General features: G+C 47.1%; 1 protein-coding gene across 2 annotated transcripts; it reads right to left on the bottom strand.

Moving 5' to 3' along the window:
• On the bottom strand, nt 1-26,115 carry SOCS7 (suppressor of cytokine signaling 7). Of its 2 annotated transcripts, XM_083408629.1 has the most exons (10): nt 24,911-26,105; nt 18,295-18,359; nt 16,243-16,347; nt 13,203-13,307; nt 7,902-8,032; nt 6,037-6,205; nt 5,472-5,600; nt 4,870-5,005; nt 1,411-1,569; nt 1-318 (listed from the first exon to the last, which is right to left on the bottom strand). In XM_083408629.1, exons 1-9 carry the CDS (start codon nt 25,975-25,977, stop codon nt 1,449-1,451), a joined length of 2,028 nt encoding a protein of 675 aa, XP_083264755.1. In that variant the 5' UTR covers nt 25,978-26,105; the 3' UTR covers nt 1-318; nt 1,411-1,448. The 2 variants fall into 2 exon arrangements, with proteins under 2 accessions (XP_083264755.1, XP_083264756.1); XM_083408630.1 differs by lacking the exon at nt 13,203-13,307 and having other exon boundaries at nt 24,911-26,115.

The raw sequence follows: 26,115 nt of genomic DNA, 5'->3' as shown, positions 1-26,115 counted from the left end.
TGTAAAAATCAGCTCACTATTTCCCATGCTGGAAGAAAGGGGAGGGAGGGGGAGGGAAGCACCAAAAAATATAAATTTAAGAAGAAAAATATCATGACATTCTCCATGTTTCCAGGAGCTTGTAGTCCAGTTTTCGGCAGATTCCAAAATATCATTATGGAACCAGATGGGGTCACGGCTCCTGTTTCTCTGCGCACAGCTGTGCTTTCTTTTCAAGCCCTGGGTCCTCTCTGGAGGCCAAGAAACAGCCAGAAAGCAAGCGCCGGGAGTCGTCTCCAACGCGGCTTCCACAGCGACAGGATACTGGTGACCGAATTCCTAATTTGGGATGGGTGAAGAAAGACAGAGGGAACAACATTTAAGTTCAGACACTAGACAGAGCCAAATGGCATCAGATCCTTGCTTTTCCAAATCCAAAAAATGAAAAGACCAAAGGGCTGGGGGCTGCACATACTTTGCGCTTCTGCGACAGGACGGAACTTTGCATTGGTACAAGTGTGGAATCCCGAAGGATTCTATTTTTTAAAAAATGAAGTTTCCAGCTTTTATATTTGTGAAGAAGAGCTTGTAAGCATGATTTCTGCATGACACCAATTCAGGCTTCAGACTTGTATAGATTTCCTTCCTTACAGCTTTTTAAAGTAGCCCTGGACCGAACATCCCTTCAAAAACAGAGGGCTGTCCTCTGTGAAGTCCTACCTTGACAAAAGGCGCCTGTAAGACTGTGAAGCCTGGAGCCTAAAATTACCTGACTGTCTCAGTGGTGTCAAAATAACCACCAGGAAAAGATGATAAAGGCAACAGAAACAGAAGACAAAACCACCAAGAGGAAAAACTAACTGAAAAAAATACCCCACGAAACAAGTTTTTCTAATGTGTGGCAATAATGCCAGAAGTTTCCAAGGACAATATTTCCCAGTATTTCCCCTGTCCTCCAAGTGCCTCTCAAAACCCCTTTGCTCCACTGGCAAAAGCAATCAATACAGCCAGAGTCCCAAACCACCAGGGGCCCATTGAGTCCCAGACTCCAAGCCTTCATTTCTTTTTAAAGGAAGACCCTTGTTGTACCACAACTCCCATCACCCATGACCTGCTACCTAGGTCCTGCTACCTAGGGATGATGGGAGTTGTAGTCTAACAGCAAAGTTTGAGAAATACTGCGTGGTGTGGCCTATGGATGAGAAACAAAATATTACAGGGGCTCCAGCTCCCCTCATCCTCAGCCAGCACAGCCAACAGGCCAGGGATGCTGGGAGTTGGCAGGCCTGCAGCGTCTGAAGGGCCACGGGTTCCTCATCGTAGAACTGTCTAGTTGGAAGGGACCCCGACAGTCATCTAGCCCAACCCGCTGCAATGCAGATGAAGAATCCCTGCTCCAACCCTTGTATATACAATAATTTTTTACGTTACCATTGGTGACAGCAGCAAGGCGGGAGGGGGGGCCCTCGCTACGTTGAAGACTCTGCCTCTTGCTTCTGTTTGGAAACAAGCTGAGCTTCCTTCAGGGAGAGATACACCTCCTCCTGGGGGTCGTAGTAGTAGAATTTGCGGATGTACGAGATCAGAGGCCTAAGGGAACAGAGAGCCGAGGGATATTGAGGGCACGGTGTGTTGTGGAGTGGAAATGAATCACCTCCCTCCTACTTAAAAATAAAGACTCAAAAATAGCTGCAAATCAAAACTGGGGTTATCTCTGCAAACACAACATGGGTAGGAGTTTGGAACCCACTAACTGTTGGGATACTGCCAGGGAGACAAAGTCCATCTTGAGCTCCACGTCGTGTCCGGACGTCCATCAATCTCCCGTAGACACGCAGTATCAGAATTAGCGACATGAGCTCCAGAAATAGCTTGAAAAGGATCCAGAGCTCTTGCACACTCTATCAGCAGATATGCACAGCAAAAGATGCACCCAGGAGAGCATTATTTAGAGGTTTATTCAGCGTTGATCAGAACAAAGAAAAACCATGACTGCCTGCTTGAGAGTGTTCCGGCAGAGTGAGAGAAAACGAAAGCAAAGACACAACAGAGACATCCTGTGAAAACAGGAAATACGCAGGCTGTGACACAAACATCCTGCTCCCTTTTAAGGTGGAACGGAAATATCCTAACACTAACTGGGGCTACCCTATGTACCCTTGCTCCAAGAGGATTATCACAATGATGGAAAAAAGAGGGAAGGCACAGTAAGATAGAGGCTGGGGAATCTTTTTCAGGCCAAGGGCCGCATGGCCTCAAAAACAAACCTGCCAGGGGCCACATTTCAGTGGGGCAGGGCAGGACTACAGGCAAAAGTGAGCAGAGCAATGGGTGCAACTCTTCCCTTTCTAGGCAATGTTTCAACTGCAGGAGAGTCAGAGGGTTTCAAGCACAAATACCCTCTCCTCTTCATCATCCAGGCAAGCAGAGGATATCATTCAGGGGACACATTCCAGCCAGGAATAGGGGATGGAGGAGGGTTGGGGTGACCTGGGAAGAACCCCAGAGAGGGCAGAAGGGCCGGATTTGGCTCCTGTGCCCAAGGTTCCCCACCATTGCTCTAAGAGAAGGACCGACCCATACAGGAAGAGACTTTAAAACTGTTTTCCACTGCAGATGAGCCCCAGATCTAATTACTGTATTTTTCGCTCTATAAGACGCACCAGACCATAAGGCGCCCCTAGTTTTTGGAGGAGGAAAACAAGAAAAAAAATATTCTGAATCTCAGAAGCCAGAACAGCAAGAGGGATCGCTGCGCAGCGAAAGCAGCGATCCCTCTCGCTGTTTTGGCTTCTGTGATGGCTGTTCAGCCTGCATTCGCTCCATAAGACGCACACACATTTCCCCTTACTTTTTAGAAGGGAAAAAGTGAGTCTTATAGAGCAAAAAACACAGTATGTTAAAACTCTTGTTGGAATTCAGCCATCCTAAAGCCTCTGCACCCTGTTCCCAACTTCTTGGTTCCCTGCTCTCTCTCACACTCACTCTCTGCCTCTCCCAGGAAAAAGTTAACAGCTCCAGGGCCAGAACCAGCTTCCTTCCCCACGCCACCCCAGCCCAACACGCTTCCCTCTGTAACCAACACAGAAAGTTTGCTTACACCACTAGGCAGTTCAACCTGTAAGTGTGGGAAGGAGAGTATCACAGACAACCCCCTCTACCCTGAGGCCTTTCCAGGCAATTTACAGCACAACAAAAATTGCAGAGCAACTACTCGCTTGTGGAATCCCCAGATGTTTCCCCTCAAGCAAGCCGTTTGCTCCAGGCAACATCCCATTATCCCAGAGTGCAACAGCAGCAGACATTGCAGGGGCTTGGAAAAAGGTTGCTCCTTCTCCCTCCCTCCCTGCCACCGTTTGATGTGGAGTGCTTGTCTGGAATGCCATTGCTCAAGGTCTGGTTGCCACCACTGGATTACTCCACTCCATCTGACGGCATGCAATTTGTGTGTGTTTGTGCGAACCAGCTCCACCCCGCTCCCCCCAAAAAATCACATATGAGTGATTTGGGGTGATACTTAAAAAAAAATAAAAAATCTCTAGCATTCCATTTGTGATACTCTAGAGCAAACTTTTTCAGCAGGGGGCCGGTCCACTGTCCCTCAGACCTTGTGGGGGGCCGAACTATTTTTTTTTTGGGGGGGGGGGATGAACCAATTCCTATGCCCCACAAATAACCCAGAGATGCATTTTACATAAAAGGGCACATTCTACTCATGTAAAAACACACAGATTCCCGGAATGTCCGCGGGCCGGATTGAGAAGGTGATTGGGCTGGATCCAGTCCCGGTCCTTAGTTTGCCTACCCATGCTCTAGATCAGGGTTTCCCACAATTTGGGTCTCCAGCTGTTGTTGGACTACAACTCCCATCATCCCTAGTGGTCAGGGATGATGGGAATTGTAGTCCAAAAATTTTGGGAAACCCTGCTCTATAGTCACACAGGAAACTCCCTGCTTGATGCTGCAGTCACCGAGTAAGAAATGTGCTACGTGTCAACCTAACCCTAAGTGACACAAACAACCAAAGAAGGGAAGGGGCACCTATGTCTCTCCCCAGATACTGTCGGGCTAAAGACTTCACCATCCCTGATACCACTGGCTGTGCAGAAAGAGGTTCCAAAAGTTATCCCATTCTCAAGTTTTATAGCAAGGGAGGGACATTTTAATCACATGCTGTTTTGCATCACACCTCTAGGAGAGAATAAGCCAGTGGCTTCCAAATCCACCCCCACCCCACCCCTGCAGCCACTCAAAAATCGCTGAAGATCCTTGTGGGCTACTTGAAAATTTTCCTGCCCATGGTAGCCAATGTATTGTGCTATACTAGGTACTGTATGACGTGTATTTTCCATTGCTTCTTTTAGCTCTTGCATATTGCGTTCCAGTTTCAATTCCATAGAAGCAATAAAAATGCAACTGAACTGGGACTATTTATTGCAATGGATGTGCCATGCCCAACCACAGATACCAATGAGCTGCCTAAATGAAGGTGAGGGTTTATTGGGGTTCCCACAGAACAGAGTTTGGGAATCCCTGCTATAAGTTATTAGAGGCTCACACAGGACAGCTCCCTCCTCCCTTCCAACTTTCTGTAGGTCACGGTTGTTTTTAGAAGTTTTCCTTTAAAAAAACAAAACAAAAACACCTTAATTTTGCAAACCTAGATACCTCTTCTTATCGTAGAAGTCCCCTGAGCATGCAGTAAAAAACTCAAAAGCCTTATCTTTTCAGTTTCCCCATTCAGTTTCCAAACTGATATGCACACCTCTTGGCTTTGCTATTAGATGGAACAATGATGACGAAGATGCAGCAGTTAGATTTCTGTACCTAGGGTCTTCCTTAAAATGGAGTTGGAAAAAACACAAAACAAAGCACAGATCGGAACCTTACTTGGGGAGCGGTAGTTCTGGAATGTGATCGATGCGGACCAGCTGCCTTATCCGGAAGCGGCAAAGGTGCTGTAGCGATTTAACGTTGCTAAACCTAGAGACGGGATAGAGGAGCTGGACAGGGGTCGGAGGGAGACCTGCAAGTTAAAAGCAAGTAAATAAATACATTGGGAGTGGGGGAGAACTTCTCAGGAAATATCTCTGCAGCTATCTCAGAAACATCTGAGAAAGGTATTTGTTAGGAGCATGAGGCCAAGTGAGTACTGGAAGCCTCCCCAGCCACTGCCTGTATTGGACACTTGTTGGAAGCCTCTCCAGCCACTGCCTGTATTGGACACTTGTTGGAAGCCTCTCCAGCCACTGCCTGTATTGGACACTTGCTGGAAGCCTCTCCAGCCACTGCCTGTATTGGACACTTGCTGGAAGCCTCTCTAGCCACTGCCTGTATTGGACACTTGTTGGAAGCCTCTCCAGCCACTGCCTGAGCCCCATCTCTCCTTCTAGTAAAAGACTTGGCCCTACACATCTGCTATGTGTTAGGAGTGTAGTGGATCTCACAATCAAAAGCATCTAAATGTTTCACACGCACATTTAAATACATACCTGGAACCCTGGATCGCAAGAAATAAAGGAACTTCCCATTTTTGGAGTGCATGATGGCACGCTTGATGAACTCCACCACGGACTGGCAGCGGTCTTCAAACTTGGGGTGGCACCAAAGGCTGAAGGTCCCTGCCAATGAAGGAACATTAAGGGGCATGTTGGACAGAAAAGCAGAGGGTGGAAGAGCATCCCTTTGTTATGTGCATGTGTGTCCCCCAGACTCTACAAAATAACGGCAATCTGCACAGGTGAGTGGATAGAATGCTGGCACTGAGAGATCAGGCTTAAGAGTCCAACCTATATCATTTAGAATAGCTCAGTCAGTAGAGCATGAGACTCCTAATCTCAGCGTTGTGAGTTCAAGCCCCACCTTGGGCAAAAGATTCCTGCATTGCAGGGCATTGGACTAGATGATCCTTGTGGTCCCTTCCAACTCTACAATTCTATGATTCTAAGTACAGATGCTCCCTTTGGCAGATTCCTCTCTGTGTGGACTTGACCTTCTATGCAAGGTGAGTAGGGTGCCACCCTAGGTTAATGCCCTTGCCCTGCCCTCAAGGCTCACCTCTGTAATGCTCCATTCTGGTGTGGTGGGTTATACCCTGTGATCGAAAGCTGAGGCTCAGGATGTACCGAGGATCGGAGCTGTCACGAACCAAGAAGGACCCGTCAGGTTTCCCTTTCAACTTCATTTCAGCATCTTCCCAGTTCATTGGTCCCCAGTACCAACCACACTGTTGGTTTAAAAAAAAAGGGGGGGGGGACGACATTTTGTAGCTTACTGTCACAGCATAATGATTTGTCCATGCAACACAGTCTAAGTGATGTTCCATACAATGCGATTTCCTCATCCTTTCCCTGTGCTGTTCCTCTGCCCCCAAAATCTACTCCAGAGGGCACCTCAACCCTCTGGAGCAGATTTTGAAGGTGATCAGGAACAGCGGTAGAGAAAAAAGATGGCGGGGAAAGTCGGTTGCACAAACAGAAGTCTGTGGCTTGAGCGGAGCAGCAGTTTTATGTACAATCCTATGTGTTTTGTTTTTGGAATCGTGGGATAAATGGGAATCAATCTGATCAAACAGCAAACTTTTACAAGCATGTGGCTGTACATTCCAGCTCCAGGACCTATTCTCTGGCTTAGCATAAGGAAAGCAGAGTTGCACTAATCTACACTAAGCAAAAGATTACTTAAATCATCCAGGCATAACCCAAGTAGGCAGTTCCCTGTAAAGTCATTAGAGGAATTTCACTGGCATAGAACCAGAGAAGCACGAGTCACTTATTTTCCCTGATGTTATTACAAAATAAGACACACCGGACTGCAAAACTGCAGCGTACGCATGCCGGGCCGGCCCACCCATGAGGCAAGGTGAGTGACCACCTCAGGTGGCAGGATTCACAGGAGCAAAAGTTACCGCTCTCAATGTTTCTTGCCCCACTTGTTCCTGCTGCAGGTCTTTCCTGGCCCTTTATTCCTTGGCAGGGACCGGGGGAGCCATTTTGGGGTCCCGCCTCAGGTGGCAAAATGTCTTGGGCCAGACCTGCATGCACAGGCCTGTTCCAAATCAGCTTTAACCAGCTGCGAAATATAGGGACTCCAGCAAAACCACAGGTTATGTGCAAGCTCTGACAATCCACAATTTACCACACACAGAGGAATTTTACTTTTAGCCCCTGTGCTCACCATGGAAGCAGAGCATCATCACAATGGAACCATCATAAGAACCTCCGCTGAACTTTCAAAAAATATATTTTCAGCCTTTCTTGTTCTATTTTTTCTAATTCTTTTTAAATAAAAATTATTTATGCTTTCCAAATTTATACATTTCGCTAGTTTTACAATCATTTTAACATTTCAAAACTTTGACTTCCTTCCCCCTCTTCCTGTGGTTCCTTAAATTTAATTTTAATATCTTCTGCATATCCAAATTAACTTAATTTGCTCATTTATTCATTTACTTTAAATATATACTCTTATAAAACTGCAGGTTATTACAACAATCCTGCCAATAATCTGTTTACAATTCATCTGTAAATATTCAATAAACCAATTCCATTCTTTTATAAAAAGTTTGGTTATCTTGATTCCTTACTCTTCCAGTAAGTTTCACCATTTCTGCATATTCCATAAGTTTTTGTATCCATTCTTCCTTTGCTGGGACTTCTACTTCTTTCCATTTTGGGGCGAGTAACATTCTCACTGCTGTAGTAGCATACATGAATAAGTTTCTATACAGTTTAGGTAGTTCTGCCCCTATAATTCCCAAAAGTAAAGCTTTTGGTTGTTTTTTTACAAACAAAATCCTTTTCAATTCATTATGTATCATTTCCCAATAAGCTTTAACCTTACTACAAGACCACCACATACGATAAAGAGAACCTTCTTTCTCTTTACACTTCCAACACTCATTTGGTTTAGGTCAGCCTTACTTTTTCTAGCTCCCGCAAACTAGCTGCAAAACTGCTCGAGTCAGGCCGGTAGAGAGGGCACTGGAGGTGCTGTGCAGGTTGGCTGTGTACCGCTTCTGGTGCTCTGATCGGGATGATCCGGGGAAACGCATCTGAAAGGGGGAGAGGAAAGGGTTAAGACATGCAGCCACCCAAGGAATTAAAAAGCCAAGACGGCTGGTGGCAGCTGCCCATGGCAGCAAAATTCTACACCGGTCCTGAACAGGACATTACCGCCCCGCTCCCAACACACAATGAAGAGAAATTACTGAAAGTATAGACCAGACATAGGCAAACTCAGCCCTCCAGATGTTTTGGGACTACAATTCCCATCATCCCTGACCACTGGTCCTGTTAGCAAGGGATGATGGGAGTTGTAGTTCCAAAACATCTGGAGGGCCGAGTTTGCCTATGCCTGGTATAGACCCTGCACCACAAGCAGCGGCAGCCTTCCAGATGTTGTTGGACTATTACTCCCATCATCCCTGACTACTGACGTTTGCTCCGACAACATCTGGAGGGCCACAGGTTCCCCATCTCTGGCCTACAGCTGCCAAGAAACTGTTCAAAACCCTAATATACTCTCTGAAATGTAATTAGAAGTTATATATATATATACACACACACACACACACACACACACCCCACAGGAATATAAGAACTGGATGAAAACATCAATCAAGAAAACCGCTTGGACTAATTTATATAAATTTGGAATTAATTTGATATTAACTGGTATTTGTACAGTGGTACCTCTGGTTACGAACTTAATTCGTTCCGGAGGTCCGTTCTTAACCTGAAACCGTTCTTAACCTGAGGTACTACTTTAGCTAATGGGGCTTCCTGCTGCCGCCACACCGTCAGTGCACGATTTCTGTTCTCATCCTGAGGTAAAGTTCTTAACCCGAGGTACTACTTCTGGGTTAGCAGAGTCTGTAACCCGAAGTGTTTGTAACTCGAGGTACCACTGTAATTGGCAAAATTGTACTAATCCTGGGTAAACATTGTAAAACTAATAAAAATTTATTTATAAAAATAACACCCTAATTCAGTATAAGCCTCCTACAGTAAGCTTCACTCCCTATATCCAACCTGCCCATTTTCCACAAACCAATTCTTACTATTACAGTGGTACCTCAGCTTTTGAACATCTCTGTTGACGAACATTTCGGTTTTTCAAACGCCATAAACCTGGAAGTAAATGCTTCAGTTTCCAAACACGCCTTGGAAGTCGAACATGCCACACGGCTTCCACTGAGTGCAAGATCAGTGAGGCCTAGCTGTTGGCTATTGAGTTTTCGATTTTCAAATGTTTCAGAACTCGAACAGTCTTCCGGAACGGATAACGTTCGAAAACCGAGGTACCACTGTATAACCATTGTGTGCTCACCTTGGTGCCAAAGACAGAACTGGGCATCCTTGGGCAGGGCCTCAGCAGGGCCCACTTGCGATACCTGCCCTGAGCACCCTTGGTTTTGTTTTTTTTACCCCTGGGCTGGCATTCTGAGCAGCATCAGGCAGCTGGATCTAGCCAATCTTTAAAATTCCCACAATGCCCCCAAACTTAGCATCGGTGCGAGATGTTGCGGGAAACTGAGGCGCCACTAAATCAAGAGCCAACTCTGGCCCACTTCCTCCCCTGCTTTCCTCCTGGCGAGAGGTAGAAGTTTCTGGAAGGGCAGAGTGGTGGAGGAATGGAGCTCTTTGAACATAGGAAAAGAACCTGGCAAACGCATATTATAGCTGGATTGATCTCCTTTCTATGTATAGCTATGCTCAGATATCTTTAACCTTAAACACAATACTAAAAATCAGCTAAAAAGAACTTTCCTCTATTTCTGACGTTCAGGCCTTTGGAAATGTAACTACAATCAAGGAGGAGGTATCGTCAGACCTTGGGGTACCCCAAGGTTGTCAGTGGTACAAAATATTCGGGGGGAAAGCTAAGCAGGGCTGGGGAGGTTCCCAAACAGCCCAAAGAGGACTGAGCAAGTTTAGTGGCCACAGAATGCTATTTTGGAGGGTAGGGGGACACAGAAATCCAGGTGGGAGGGGGGACGCAATGGAGTACTTCTGGAGCAGGCTTAGCTGGCTGACCGGATCAGGAGCACTTCTCCATGCAACGTTTTGTTGCAGCGCTCACTTCTCTTTAGCTAGCTATCTAGAACATTCATATCAACCACCAGTAGCCAAGAAACACTGTGTAGGAAGACCTTCAGTTTCTCATCGGCTGGCGAAAGGGTACCCTAGATGTCTCTAGAGGCAGATCTGCCCCAGGCAGGGCATTCCATAAGGCAAATGCCACTGAAGGCTAAAACCCTAATTAGTTCCCTGGCTGAGATCTCACTTCACGCAGGGGGACAGAAGAAAGAGGCATCAGCCACAGGTCTCAGAAGGATGGAGTGGGGCTGAACCACACAGGAAGCAGAAGCTGTGGTGGGTCTGGGGAAAGGAGGGGCGACACAGAAGCTAGACACTGGACACTCCCAGTTGCGGAAAGCGAGTCTCTAGACCAGGGTTTCCCAAACTTGAGTCTCCAGCTGATGTTGGACTACAACTCCCATCATCCCTAGCTAGCAGGACCAGTGGTCAGGGATCATGGGAACTGTAGTCCCAAAAAACACCTGAAGACCCAAGTCTGGGAAACACTGCTCTAGGGTTGACATGTCTTCTTTTGGAGGGGAAACCTGGCAATCTGGGGCGTGGGTGGCTTGGGGTCAGGCTCTGTATTGGGGGGCAACTGCACACACAAAAAACCCCAACAACTTTCCAGATATTTACTTCTTGAAATACGGCAACCCCACTCTAGACACACACTGCACCATTGCCCCAACAGATGGAACAGCTCTTAATAGGGCTTTTGCTGACTTTCTACTTTGTTTCTGGCTATTAATTTAACTGGGCATTTTTTAACAAGCCGCTGTATGACCCTTGCCTTTTTAAAAACGAGGAGGCGGGAAAACATGCCTTTGCTAAAACAAGCCGCTCCATAGCCTCAACTCACCTAAAGATGAACACCTCAAACCACATCTGGCTGGTGTTCAGGTACACAAACTGGCAATCCCTTCCTAGTATAAATCAGGCAGGAATCATCCTTGCTTGGTTAGAACAGTTTTATTCCAGGAGGCTCTTGCACTGCAAATGTTCCTCTGATGTTACATTCCTCCAATGTTTCATACATGCTGTATATTTTACACTTTTATTTTGTAAACTGGTTTTGAGACCCGGATGGTGAAAAGCAGGGTATAATTTATTCCATCCAGGAAAAAGAGCTCCAGAGATGGGGAGCTGTCGCCAAGGCTGCCTTCAAATATAGCTCAGTTCAATAAATTTTAACCCAGTCTCCCTCAAGGAACTTATAGGGGTAATAAAGTGCCTATATCTTGGGAGGTTTAAGTCACTAGATAAAAGAAAGTCACTAACAGTGGGAGGAATTCTAAATACTGTACAGCCCTGGTTGGCCACAAGGGGCAGCAAAGTCATGTACTTTTGGGGCCATCTTTAGTGGGAAATCTCAGTGGAAGCCCGTTCCGATTCCAAAGCAATACTATATTATGTAGGTAGCAAGAAACTCCTTGGTTTAAGGAGGTCGCTGATAAGGGGAATGGCAGGTTCTAATTATGCTTAGTAAATGTGCTTGTTGGTTTCGGTTGAGATAATGTTTGAGTTGTACCACTCGGCAAGGCAGGCTATACTGTGCAATGTGGGGCAGAGCCCCACTGTTATTTTTTTCTGCACCCCAAAATCCAAAGCTGTAACTCAGCCTTCCCATGCCCCACCAGCCCACTGAGTCATGTTCATTCAGAAACTTTTCTAGAGCAGAGCCATGTGTCGCGACATGTGTGTGTCAGCTGCAGTGTGTAGTAAGTGTAAGGGCAAGCACTCCCCATGCTCCTTCCGGGGCTGGAAAGGGGTTAGTTTAACCTCCGGTTTGCAAGTTAAACTAAATTAAAGGTAAAGGGCCATTAGGTCCAGTCGTGACCGACTCTGGGGTTGCAGCGCTCATCTCGCTTTATTGGCCGAGGGAGTCGGCGTCCAGCTTCTGGGTCATGTGGCCAGCATGACTAAGCCACTTCTGGTGAACCAGAGCAGCGCATGGAAACGCTGTTTACCTTCCCGCCGGAGTGGTACCTATTTATCTACTTGTACTTTGACGTGCTTTCGAACTGCTAAGTTGGCAGGAGCAAGGACCGAGCAACGGGAGCTCCCCCCATCGCGGGGATTCGAACTGCTGACCTTCTGATCGGCAAATCCTAGCCACTGTGGTTTAACCCACAGCGCCACGTGCGTCCCTTTAAACTGAATTACTGTGTCGCAAAATGATGCAAAACTGAGTTACTGTGTCACAAAATAATGCATGTCTAAAAAGTGTGTGACCAGCATGAAAAGTTCAGAAAGCTCTGTTCCAGAGGCTTTTCTGCCCACCCCTTTTTTGGCATAACCAGCTGAAATGTTACAGGGATATTTGACGTAGACTCCTAGAAATGCAAGACTTCCAGGGGCCCAAGTTTTCCCCTCTGACGCTCTGGTCCAAGAAGCATGCTTAAGTATCTGCTGTATTTTTTAATTTTTGCAAGGGAGGAAAATGGGAAGAAAACCAGTTGACCCTGGCTCCCCTTAGCTGCCCTGTCCACCACTACAGCAGCTTCACTGGTTACCAGTATCATTGCTGGCTCACTGTGCGACAGCAGCATTATGGAGCCACCACTCACTTCTATGGGAGAGCAAACAAGAAGGCAGAGCACATCTAAGGTGGTGCTCCCCACCCCCCCAATTCCAGACACCCATTACACCAGTGTCAGGACAGTGCAGGCAAGTTCACTACCAGCAAGTCAAATCCATTGCACCAAGGACCAACAATGCTGACAGCAGCAGCTCTGGTTAAAAATAGCAACCCAGAACACCCACGACTCTACCGTATATTCAATTACTCCAATCCCTTGAAAGTTAAAGTATCTGCAAAATTCTGCTCCAGACCATCCCATAGTAGCTAATAGGAGCAAGGCAAAATTTGTCAGGAGTCTTGAAAAGGGACCAGGAGGAGAGGGTTTCAGCTGAATTCTGTACACATGGCTTGGCATCTCCAGTGTGACCAAGAGAAACAGAAGGGGTGGTGCCTTGCATGCAGTGCCATGGATTTTTTTGGCGTACTATTCTGTTTCTTGCACACCGCCTTGAGTCCAAAAATCCAATAATTAAAATGCAAAGCCCAGCTCCAGGGAGGGGAGGCGGAAATTTACAGCGGAATTTTTTGGAAACCACGACGATCAAAGCTAAACTGACCCGGGGCGTGCGGCGGAGGCGGCGGAGGCAGAGGAAAAGACTGGAGGGACGAAGACCCCATCGGACCCACTAAGACAGATGTAGGCAGTGTCCCACTGATATCGTCTAGAAGAAGAACATAAAAAATAATTGAAATGTCCAGGAACTAAGAAAAACTCAAATGGGTGTAAGACAGGCTCGCATTAGCTTCACCTTCTCCAAGACCCAAATATTCACCTTGCGAGTCTTCTACATCAATAAAAAAAAAAGCGTGAAGACACATGCTTAGCAAAGGTTTATCCATACTTATTTGTGGCATGCACAGATTGTAAAGCATTGGCTATCTTGGGTACTAAGATGAAAAGCTACCCTTTCAGAAAAAGTTTCCTTGGGTGGCTGGGGAGGGAAACAACTTCAGATGCTGCAATATTTCCATCTTTTGATGGTCTCTTAGCCATCTGTCAATATGGTTGCCCGTAAGCTGTTTATTCCTGGGATTGTTTATCACCATTTAATAATGTGAGCAATCACTTCTCATAGGCACAAAGGTGTCCGAACGTGTATGCACACATATACACACACACACTGGTGTCGCTGAAGATGCAAAAGTTCATATATTGACTTGCGGGGTGCAAAATCCTTCGAAAGACCAGATCTCAACATGATCATAGAATCAGAGGCAGAAGGGACCCCAAGGGTCATCTAGCCAACTCCCCTGAAATGCAGGAAATCTCAGCATGTAGTCCCCCATCCAATTTGAAACCATACCAAACCCTGCTTAGCTTTGCAAATGTGCAGGCAATTTTATCAATGCACCAAGGAATCTGTTTAAATCTGAGAGATGCTGAAGGTGGGTTGGTGGGTGTTGTTTTTTTTAATAGAATAGCTATATTTTATAGAAAGCAGGTGTAACAGCTTGGAATGTTCAGCCACGCCAGCACAGCCCACCAGACATGCCCACCAAGGGACACAGCGAAACTTCCTGGCTTTGTCTGTGACTCCAAAATAGGGAGGAGGAGCCCATAAGCACCTGCCAAGCCGTAACCCACAGTTGGCTGTTTCCAATTGCAAAGGTAGAGGACGTGCCAAACAGGCCTGACTCAAGTGTTCCCCCCAAAAAGGGATTCCTGGCTTAAAATGCATAGAAGCTTCATTTCAAGGATGGGGCACCTGCGTCCCTCCAGATGTTGCATTATCCCTGGCATCTGGAGGACCACAAGTCCCCACCCCACCCCTGCTTTAGACGCTGGCAATGCTGCCACTCTGCCTGCCTTTATATAGCAGGAAACTTTAGGCACAGGAGCCAAACACAGCTGTCCATCTGCTACCTAGGTGCCCTCTCCAAACTACTTCCTTCATCACTGGCCTGCTTTTCCCCTTCCTTGACTGCTTTTGCCAGGCTGGAAAGTGCCCTTGACCTGGGATAATACCTACTGCTGCTCGCTTGGGCGGAAGATGGGAGAGATATGCATGTGCACACACGCGCAGAAACTTCTGGCTTGCGTGGCTGGAACACAACATTGCACCCTGCACATTCTGGCCTCACCCACAACCAGGAAGGAATGTGAAAGGTCCCTGCTTTATCGTAACACTGACATGATACCATGCTGCCCATAATCCTACCCGTAGCAGCAAGTGATGATGCATATCTCTTGTAACACCTACTTCAGGGTTTCCCAAACTTGGGTCTCCAGCTGTAGTTTGTTTTTATTTTTTACTACAATTCCCATCATCCCTGACGGCTTGTCCTGCTACCTAGGGATGATGGGAGTTGTAGTCCAAGAACAGCTGGAGACCCAAGTTTGGGAAACCCTGATCTAGCCTAAAACTTTCTGCAGCAACTAGCTTTCTATGCACTTTGTACCATCTCCTTTGTTAAACCGCCAGCCCTCTCTTGTCGCCAGCCTCCCACGCACAAAAGGAGCGCATAAAGTGCGATGCAGGAAGTTCATTCATCCTAAAGGGTGGCAAAATCCAAGTGCATTTCCAGCTGTTCAAGGGGAAGATCTGATGCCCAATGTAAAATGAGAGGTTGGTGCAAGTGCGGGGATAGGAGTCCATTCAAAGAGACACAACTGCTTCTGAGCATTAGAAAGGAAATTGAATTTAAGGCTGCACATATAATAAATGCTGCCAAAGTTCCTGAGCTAGATGGAACAAAATGGGCAGGTGCAGGCAGCTTTGTATGCTTAAATCTAGCAGGGATAAGATAGCTCCCATCACCACTGACCACACTGGCTGGGGCTGATGGGAGCTGGAGTCTAGCAACATTTGGAGGGCCACAGGTTCCCCATCTCTGATCATAGAATCATAAGGGTTGGAAGGGATCCCGGGAGTCATCATGTCCAAACCTCCTGAAATGCAGGAATTTCAACACGCAGCCTCCCATCCAATGAGAAACCATACTGGACCCTGCTTAGCTTTGCAAATGTGCCAGCAGTTCTATTGCTGCACCATTTAATAATTATATAAGGACTTGTTTGCAAGTATGCACACAAATAATCCGTCTGCAAGAATCTCAGTTATCCTTTTCTTTTTAGAAAGCAAGCCAGCTTCTGGATGTTGTAACTATGTAAATACATGGGTTTGTTTTTTAAAAAAATACACAGAGAGAGAGGGGTAAGAACAGGAATTCCAGGAGTGAAGGGAAAGAGATCAGTGTGACCTATTTGACTCTTTACCCTTCCACCATGGGTAGCAAAAGCAGCGAAATTATGCAAAACAAACATGCAACTTTGCATAATGCATAAAGGCTGCTGAATTTAACTTCTTGGCTCCGGTTTTGGTTGTGCTGCGCAGGATTTGGGTATGAGGGGGAGGAAGAGAGCACAGAAGATGACACAAGGAGGCTTCTCCGAGAACAAAAACCCGAAGGCTGTGAAGTGCTACACACCAAATGGGTTTTAAGAGGCTTCCTTCCGTTCACTGAAAAAGATCATTACAAAGCAGCAGATGGAAAAGATGGGGCAGGGCCTATTCTGGGGGGCGAGGGAGGGAGGGAGGGAGGACTCTGGGCGAAATGTGCGGTTTCGCAAAAGGTAGTTCAGGAGACAAGCAGTACCCAAAAGGCTGAGGCTTCGCCGTGGGGGAGGTGGCGGCGTCGGAGGGTGTGGGGACGTCAGACCGCGCTGGGAGATGTCGACATCAACCAAAGACACTGTCTCACCTAGGAAGATGTGGGGAAAGTAGATATTAGAACCAACAGCATCCCAGGGACTTGCATTCAAACCAGCACCCAACCCCCAGGAGGCACTTTTCACTGCCAGGCCTGCGATCATCTGATGCAGCTGCCTATAGACATGTGCAGAGTGCCTTTTCCCTTGCCATTAAGCAACTGCACCCAGCTCTCCTTCATGACCTGTCAAATTTAGAAGATTTCTAGACATCTCGAAGAGGGATGATGTTGAACAACCCTGAAATGCCTCCCCAAAACACACACACTTTAAATTGAAGAGCTTAATCTGTGCACCGTCTAAATAGGGCAAATGTAGAAACCACAAGCTGCATTCAGCTAGGTGCTACTCAGAGCAGACCCATTGAAATTAATGGTCCCCAAGTTAGTCATGCCTAATAATTTCAGCAGGTCTGCTCTGAGTAAGACTTGCATGGAAAGCAACCCTGTATCCCTGGAATGTTAATGACAGAAATTAACGATCACCATCTGGATGGTGTGTATCTGAATGGGCCACCCTGCCTTCCTTTCTAAACAGCTGAGTAACAGCCCGTAATACACCTGGTGATGATCTCCCCACCCCAAACAATACGCAATGGATAAGACGAGCATAAACTTGCCCTGACCTATATTTCAAACCAGGAAATGAATCAAGTTATTCTCTAGCGTTGAAGTCAAAGCCACGCTTCCTATTGCAACTTTGGAGTAAGCTCCATTGAACGCAACAAGCCACAGATCGCGTAGGCTTGCCCTCCTTTTGCTAGGTGTTTGGAATGGAGTCAGATCCTCCGCTCCCCAGATTCTCAAATGCATCCTCTGCCACAAGGGCAGAGAGACACTTTCGGTGTCTGATTCCAAAGCACTGCCTTTTCCTTCAGGTCCTCCATAGTTACACTGAACTGCAACCTTCTTGCTGTTACACATTTTGCCCTCTGCATTTCCTTAGATGCAACTCTGTGATCTCTGATTTTGTGGGTTTATTTTTTTAACCACTAACCTTTTAACAACAACAACAACAACAACAACAATAATAATCTGATCTGGGTGAGCCTATGTAAATTTTCCTAGCACCACACTAATGCTTTTGTCCTCTCAGTCTAGTTGCTGAGATTAAACCCAACTCAGCCAGAGGGTTAGTGTATTTATTTATTAAATTTCCTTTCAGTTCTTCCTCCTAAAGGAGCCTAGGGCTGTTATATATAGGTGAGTTGTTGGCAGAGTTGTTTGCACCCTAATAAAGTCCCTTAATCCACAAGGCACTGATCTACTCTAATCAGGAATTAGGGATGGTTACTGATTGTGGTGAATTTTAGACTATCCTGGGTAAAGTTGGAGCAACTGGACATCCTCTGGTTTACTAAGTGTTTTCTGCTGCCACCCCTCTCCCCAGAATGCAAGAGGAAGGACTCTCTAAAGGACTCTTTCCCCCATCCTGGGTCCCCAGATGTTGCTAAATTGCAACTCCCATCATCCATGGTCATTGGTTATGCCGGCTGGGATGAGGGAGGCTGGGCTCCAGGAGTAGTCTCATCCTGCCATGTGTTTGCAAAAATATGTTTTGTTACATATCACGCACAGACACATATGTGCACAAAGTATTTTTTAAATGCTTACACTGAAATATAATAAAAATGTAAGGATGTCATCACGCAGCCCCCTTCCGAGGATTTGTAGTGCCTCAACACAAACCTGGATTGCAAAGGGGGGTGGAATGGCATGGGGATGGGCAAGCAGAGTGAGAAGGGGCACAGCACCAGTCTCCCCTTCCAAAAAAGGCAGAATCACTCCAAAGCTAGTTATGGGTTTTTTAAAAATAAAATAAAACTGGTACTATTCTTAGGTTTAAAGACCCACAGCAACACATTATACATGCACAGAATAATAAAACCACAAGCAATTCCTTCAAGGGAAAAGGAGAGAGAAATCAAGCTTGACACTCACCCGTGAAGAGGGGACCGAAAGCAACTGGAGAAAAGGCACTTTGCGTTCGCATCAATCTCTGTTTTCTATAAAAAAGACGGACAGATGAGCCTGTAAATAAGACAATGCTGGGTGTCTGTTCACCTCTCAGAGGCTCCATCCTTCTACCCACGAATGCTGCCTCAAAAGATCCAAAAACTCTGCTTTTGAATTATATTCTCTGATTATAAGGAGCATAGGGAGAGGGTAGCTGCAACAAGGACACTATTTCAACACAGGCTGGTTTGCAACCTCACAGGGCTGCATTCCTATGCACATTTACCTGGTAGTGTCATTTGGCTCAATGAGGCTTACTTCCAAGTAGGCATGAATGGTATCGTGCTGCATTGTTAAGTCATAAGCTGCCTCAAAAAGGGTAGGGGAGCCAGGGTGAAAATATCTGAAGTAAATAAGACAAACCCAATCATTCTGTCCATTCAGCCCGTGATGCTGATTTAGGGAGTTTAAGGTTTTACTCTAAAACACACCTTAAATATAACGTTCCACCTGGAAGAATGAAGCAGGCTCCTGGCTTTAATTCAGAAAATAAAATAAAATATTGCATGCCTCAGCTATCAGAAGGCTGCGCCGTCATCTGGCTTCTAAGCCCCCATCATTAAGAATTAAGATGCAACGAAGCTTCTAGACCCCATGGTGGCAGTTATTAAACTCAATCTAACTAGAAGCGATTTGAGGAATCGCTAGTATCCAAGGTGAAAGACTGGCACTCTTCAGGGGAATTAGCACCCCAATAAGGTTTCCCTTAGAAGTTGTGGTCACTTTACAGAGTCAACCTGATTTCTGTTTTAAAGATGTTAGAAGGGCAGGAAATAAATTAAATCAATGATGCTTGCTTGCTCATGAAACATCAACCTGCTCTTGTTCTACTGCTTCTGCCCCCTTTATGCTTGGATTTTTCAAACTACTTTGATGACATTAAAAAAAACCACACATTTGTTTTTCAAGGTCAATTTCTATTGTCGCTATTATTGGTGAGAGTGGCTTTGACTGCGTTAAACTAAACTGGCACCCTTTCCCACTCTATACATCAAGGTAAAGGGACCACTGACCATTAGGTCCAGTCACAGACGACTCTGGGGTTGCGGTGCTCATCTCACTTTATTGGCCGAGGGAGCCGGCGTACAGCTTCCGGGTCATGTGGCCAGCATGACGAAGCCGCTTCTGGTGAACCAGAGCAGCGCACGGAAACGCCGTTTACCTTCCTGCCAGAGCGGTACCTATTTATCTACTTGCACTTTGACGTGCTTTCGAACTGCTAGGTTGGCAGGAGCAGGGACCAAGCAATGGGAGCTCACTCCGTCGTGGGGATTCGAACCGCCTACCTTCTGTTCGGCAAGCCCTAGGTTCTGTGGTTTAACCCACATCGCCAGCCGCATCCCACTCTATACATAGATATACACATAAGGGCTGGGTCATATCTGGCTTTCAGCGTTATGATATATCACCAGCTAGACATCGCAATGTAATGATGCATCACAATGTCCGAAATAAGAATGGAGCTATGTAGAGGCATTGGCTGGCTTCATGTTTTTTTCCTGAATCGTAATTTTTGCATAGTACATACACCATAATCTGCAATATATTGCCAAGTCAAAAATTATGAAACCAATATGGTCTTCAAACCAGTTTTGGACGATATATCACCCAGTCCTAATAAACACACCCCTTCCCACCCCATCTTTAACCACAGACAAGTGTGAGTTAAGAGGTTCTATCCTTTTTTTACTCTCACTGTTCGTACCGTCAGTTCAGCCATTGCACAGGTGTGCTTAATTTGAAAGTGCACCTCCTCCCCCCCAATGGATGGGGGAGTGGGCAGAGCAAGGGGCATTTGCAATGGTACTCCATTTTCTGGGGCAAGAAACCACAAACAGAAAATGTAGTTAGACGCCACAAATTATGTCAGCGTTCGTTAACAGGAAACCGTATTCTATCACACATTTTTAAGTACCCAATTTTCCAAGGGGCCATGCTGACAAATCGGTGGTAATTTAGTCCACCTTCTCCTCCCAGCAGCAAAAAACAAACTACGGAACAGAAGTGTAGACCACAGTGCACACACACCACAAATTATTCCAGTACGCACCATAAATTTAAAGCACGCACCCAGCCCCAAAGAACCCTGAAGAGGGTTGTTTACTTCTCACAGAGCTACAATTCCCAGCAACCTTAAACTACAATTCCCAGAATTTTTCCTTTGGAGGTGTGTGTTTTAAAGTTGTGGTGTATATGAGGTAACTGAAATGCCTTAAGATGAAAAGGTGTTATATACATACACACATATATACTCAGTTTTCAAAAATTTACAAATACACACCTTACAATCACATGATTCCAATACATAATAGACTTCCCTCCCCACCTTTTGTGGTTTCTTGTCTTATTTAAATTTTTAACACAGCATTTTCCACTTTACTCCGTTTCTAAGTTATTCTGCAGTTTATCTTTGATGATAATTTAAACTGATCGATTTAAGATAACCCTACCAAGGCACTTGCTTGCATGCCATAATTTTTCAGGTATTACCACAAATGTTCCCCCACTCTTTAATTAATTTTGTCCCCTCTTGGTTTCCTGTTACACCCGTTACGTTTTGCCATTTTGGCATCAGTTTGGTCAGCCAACTCTTCTTTGGTTGGTAAAACATCCTTCTTGCACCTCTGGGCAAAGATCACAGGGTATTTTTGTGCCCCGAGACACAATTGTGTTTCATAAACAGCCTGGAGGCAGATGAGATAAGCTCCTCCAAAAGTATAAAAGCTTCTTTATATGTGGGCAAGTCAAATCAATTCTATAGAACGTGGCTATTTTCAAGTCTGCTTGTGTTGTGTTGGAGTTATCTCTAGGTTTTGAGGCCCATTCTCAACCCCTAAAAAGAAAAAAAAAGTCTGCTGTTAACATGGGACAGGAGCATTTTCCTTTCGGACTCTCGGACCCTTCCTTCACCATTAACCTCTGAAGTTCAGAAACCCGTAAGTAAGTGCAGAGCAGAGAAAAATGACATAAATGCTTTGCGGGGGGAACCTCTATAGATAACTCAAGCCATATTTTGTAAGCGAGAGCAATAGATAACTAGACATGAACAAAGTCCAGCCCAGAAAAAAAAATCCTATCTGATTTTGGGTGGGAATTTTCTCACACTTCAGAGGTGAAAGCCAGTCACCCCATGAACACAAAATGGAACCCATCCTTGCCAACTATGCCGGGAGTTAGAGATCACATCCATATGAATTCCCCCTCAAGGAATCCTGGGAACTGTGGCTTACCCACCACAGAGCTACAATTCCTGGTACTTTTAAACTACAGCTCCCAGGATTCTTTGCGGGAGGGCATGTGCTTCAAATGTATCTGTGGCCAAAGTTGGAAGGGGCCTTGTAGGCCCGCTAATCCGTCCTTGATGCAGGGAATCTAGAGCTACACCATACACTAGAGGTGGCTGTCCATGAAGACCCCCAAAGAGTGAGACCCTACCCCTCTAGAGAGTGTGGAGGGTGGCATAAACCCAATTTACTCAACAAAATATCCTTCACAAGTCTCTTCAACTCTGTCTGAAAGACCCTCTGGAGCATTAGCCCAAAAAGGTGTCTTCTTCATATTGCTATACTGATTTTGTTTTTCTCTCACCCTTCTACCAAAAAGTTCGGGATACCTGATCCCTTCCTATATTTTATATTCACAATACCCTTGTGAAGAAGGAGGTGCAATGGCCCAGTCCTCACAGAGATGACAAATCTGTACCTGGGTTGAACCACACAGCATGGAAGGAGAGGTCAACATGGTGGAATATTCCTCCATGAACACATGCAATTCCTCCATAAAGAAAACCAGCATTTTGGCATTATTGTTGAGGAGGAGGAGTCCATCATGCAACACCTCATACACAATCTGAATTGGTACGAACCAGACATAAGCCCATCCCCTCAGCAAGAACTAGCTAAGAGTGAGTGGCAAACTTCAAGTCTAAGTAGAGATACAAACCCAGGAATCTAGCCCAACTCCAGTTTCCATTGGAATAGGAATGGCTTTATAAGTAAACAAATAATTATGGGTCTTTCCACGCTACCACCCCTGCTTGCTGTCTTACACACACCCATTTACACACACATGGGCCTTAAAAACAAAAAGGAGTGGTAGTTAATACTTCTCATAAACTGCCTCAGAAGGGTTTGTATTCTGAAAGGCAGGGTGTAAAATAATTGTAAGAAATAAACACACACATACAGTGGTACCTGGGGTTAAGTACTTAATTTGTTCCAGAGGTCCGTTCTTAACCTGAAACTGCTCTTAACCTAAAGCACCACTTTAGCTAAAGGGGCCTCCTGCTGCCGCCACGCCACCAGAGCACGATTTCTGTTCTCATCCTGAAGCAAAGTTCTTAACCTGAGGTACTATTTCTGGGTTAGCGGAGTCTGTAACCTGAAGCGTATGTAACCTGAGGTACCACCGTACACACCCACCCACCCCCTTGGTTTTTCATTAGTTGCAACATATATGAATAAAGCTGCCCTAACCAAACCACCGGCCTCTTTATCCCAGACTTTTCCACTCTGACTGGCAGGTGTCAGGCAAAGAGGCCCTTCCATGCCCTTTTCCACCATTTACTGTAGATGCCTGGGAACTTTTGAATGGAAAGCACATCTTCTACCACTGAGCTGTGAAAGAACAGACCAAAGAGAATTTATACTAATCACCAGCTGTAACCTACAAAGTTGAGAACTGGTTCGTGAACCTCAGGGTTATATGCTCTGCCGTATGCCCACAAGAGTCCATTAGCCTCTATATTGCTTTAAGGATAAAAATAATAAATTATACTAAGAAAGCTTTGCAGCACAGCGGTTGTGGGGAACCAAAGGCCCTCCAGATGCTACTGAACTACAGCTCCCATAATCCCTCGCCATTGGCCGTGCTTGCTAAGGCTGATGGGAGATGTAGTTCATTAATATCTGGAGGGTACATCTGTGCTACAGCATCAAGAATACTAATAATGTTATTATTTATAAAGAACTATTGCTAAATGTAACTGAAAAATTACAACTAGGCCAGTCTCATCCTACTATGCAATGCTCCTTGAACTCCGGTTTCTCCATCGACACATCTAGGCCTCAAAACCTGGCGAATCCACCATACCGCCACTGTGAACCACTAATCCAACACCTGAACACAAGAGTATTTACTCTTAACCCCTTAGGGGAGTGAAATTAGCAGAGGCCTTTAAACAAAAAAGCACTCCTATGCCTCAGAGAAAATCCATGTTTAGTTCCCTCAACCTTAAAGCCTTAAAGTCCACAACTGGAAAACACAACACTAGGTCTCAGATAAGCCACCTTTAGTTACGTTGCGAAGCAACAATTAAAAACAGAAAACCCACCAGTCATCGTTTATCTACTGGTTCCCCTGCTGTGTGTTACCCCTCACCTAGAGATTGCGTGTAACCAACGTAGTGCCCCTCCGTATGCAGTGGACTACAACTCCCATCATTCCTAGCTATTGGAGCTGATGGGAGTTGTAGTCCACAACATCCAGTGGGCACCATGTTGGCTCCCCCTGTTCTAGCTGCCCAACACCAGGGTGTTCCTTTGCAGTCAAAGGTTTTCCACATATTGAAAGAATCCAGTTAGATGCCTCTCCTGTTCCATGAGGAAAAGGGAATCAAGTGTCTTCCCAGGCAGTTCACAGCTCCTAGCCTTTCGCCACCAGAGAACTCCAGCCTCCAAAGTCACCAGTGAAGTCCTCCTTTGGTATTCAGGGCTTAGGACAGGCTTCCTCAAACTTGGAACTCCAGATGTTTTTGGCCGACAACTCCCATGATCCCTAGCTAGCAGGACCAGTGGTCAGGGATGATGGGAATTATAGTCTCAAAACATCTGGAGGGCCGAGTTTGAGGAAGCCTGGCTTAGCAGGTCTAACAGAACACAGAAAGATGCATCATACCAGCTCAGGACATTGGTCTATCTAGATGTCTGGCAGTGGCTCTCCAGACTCTGGAGAGAAGATTCTTTCCAGTCAAAAAAATGGAGCAGCAGGTGTACTTGGGACCTTCTGCATGCAAACCATTGGTGGTTCTAGATAGAAGGGTGGGAAGCGGAATCTCCTAATCCCAAGTGGAAGCCAGGAAGACTGATTTTGGGAAGGGGGGAGGGAGAATAGATTCTCTCTTCTCTTTTGAGGTGCTGCCCAAGAAAAGCCAATACCTAAATTCTCTATCCTTCACAGCATAGGAGCCAACTCCTGGAGAATGAGTTTCCTTTGCACTCCCCCCAATAAAATATTGGAGGGAGCAGAGTCCCCCAAAGTTGATGGACATTGTCATTCAAATGGTGGGGTGCAGCAAGCCGTGTGCTCAATTATGCAGGGTGGGGTTTACCTGGGCCCCCCCATACTGTATTCAAGTTGGCACCCCTGCTTCACAGACTCCCTACCTGAATCCATAGCCAGGAAACAAGCACCTGAGAACCGACTATTACAACCATAGTCTCAGGCTCAGCCTTTGACACCCAGGATAGTCCTCCAACAGACGGTGCCTTACCAGATCCCGAGCTGTCCTCTCCTCACCCCCCCTTTTTTTCTTTCCTCTTACCTGCCCGACTCTTGCTCCCGACACCCAGGGTGGGACACATCGGGGAGGCTCCCTGCCGTGCCGGAGGTGGCTCGGGGCGCTGCGGCTTGCAGCAGCTCCCTCTCCCCGGCCCGACGTGCACCAGCGGGGGTTGTTGGGTTGCACGATGCTCCGCTGCAGCTTTTGGTGCGGAAAAGGCGGCTCAGGCGAATCTTCAAGGAGCCTTTCCTCGAGGGGGCGGAGGAGGAGCTCGGGCGGTTGGCTCCGACGGCGGGCACCGGGCCTGCCGGAGGTGGTGGAGGAGGAGAACCCGGGGTAGTGGTGGTTGCAGCAGCGGGTGCTTGGAAGCGGCTACCCGCCGCGACGACCGGGCTGGAGGAATCTGCCTGCCCGACAGCCGCTTCCCCCTCCTCTTCGTCTTCCTCGTCGGGGCCGAGAGCTTCTAACACGAGCAGGGCGTCGCTGGTCTCTTCCCCCGGGGGCAACAAGGGCATCGTGGGCGGAGGGGCTAGAGGCGGCGGAGGCAAGAGGCTCAGGCACGGGCAATCTCCGGGAGGCTTGCCCGGCCCTCCCGGGGCCGTCGGGGGAGCCTGGTGTAGCCCCAAGGCGGCCAGCTGCAACTCCAGGCCGGCCCCCGGGGGGAACAGGAGGCCGCCAGCCGCTCCGCTCCAGCATCGTCCCCCTCCAGGCTCGCCTTTCGGCGCGTCCAGGAGAGCGCACCGGTGCCTGGCGCACAGCAGCTCCGAGGGCGGCCGAGGCGTCGAAGGCGTGGGCAGGCAGGCGGACGGGGAAACCCCCGACGGCTCTCCCGCTTCGCCGGGGCGGAAGACCAGGAGCTGCGAGCCTCGGAGCCCGCCCGCCCTTCCACGATCCCCGGCGACGGCAGCGGAGCTTTCCCCGACGGCTCCGCCGAGCGCCAAGCCGGCTGCGGCTGACTCGGCCCCGCCGTAGCCCAGCAAGCGGCTCAGCACCCGGTACGAGGCCGCCGCCGCTGCAACCGCTTCGCCGCCTCCGCCGCCTCCGGGCTCCGCCGCCGCCGCTCCTCCTCCGGCCCGCTGCATCGCGCTAAGGGAGGCGGTGCATTGCATGGAGCAAAAGGCGAGCGGGCCTCGCCAAGCAAGCTGGACGGGGAGGCCGGCCCCGGATCCAGATCGGCTGTCCAAAAAAGCTCAAGGCTTTCGCTTGCTTGCTTGCTTGCTTGCCTGGTCGCTTAGGGGCCCGCCCGA

This window comes from Podarcis tiliguerta (assembly GCF_965153285.1).
Source record: "Podarcis tiliguerta genome assembly, chromosome: 13".
NCBI lineage: Eukaryota > Metazoa > Chordata > Lepidosauria > Squamata > Lacertidae > Podarcis > Podarcis tiliguerta.
This window is presented reverse-complemented; position numbering and strand designations above follow the sequence as displayed.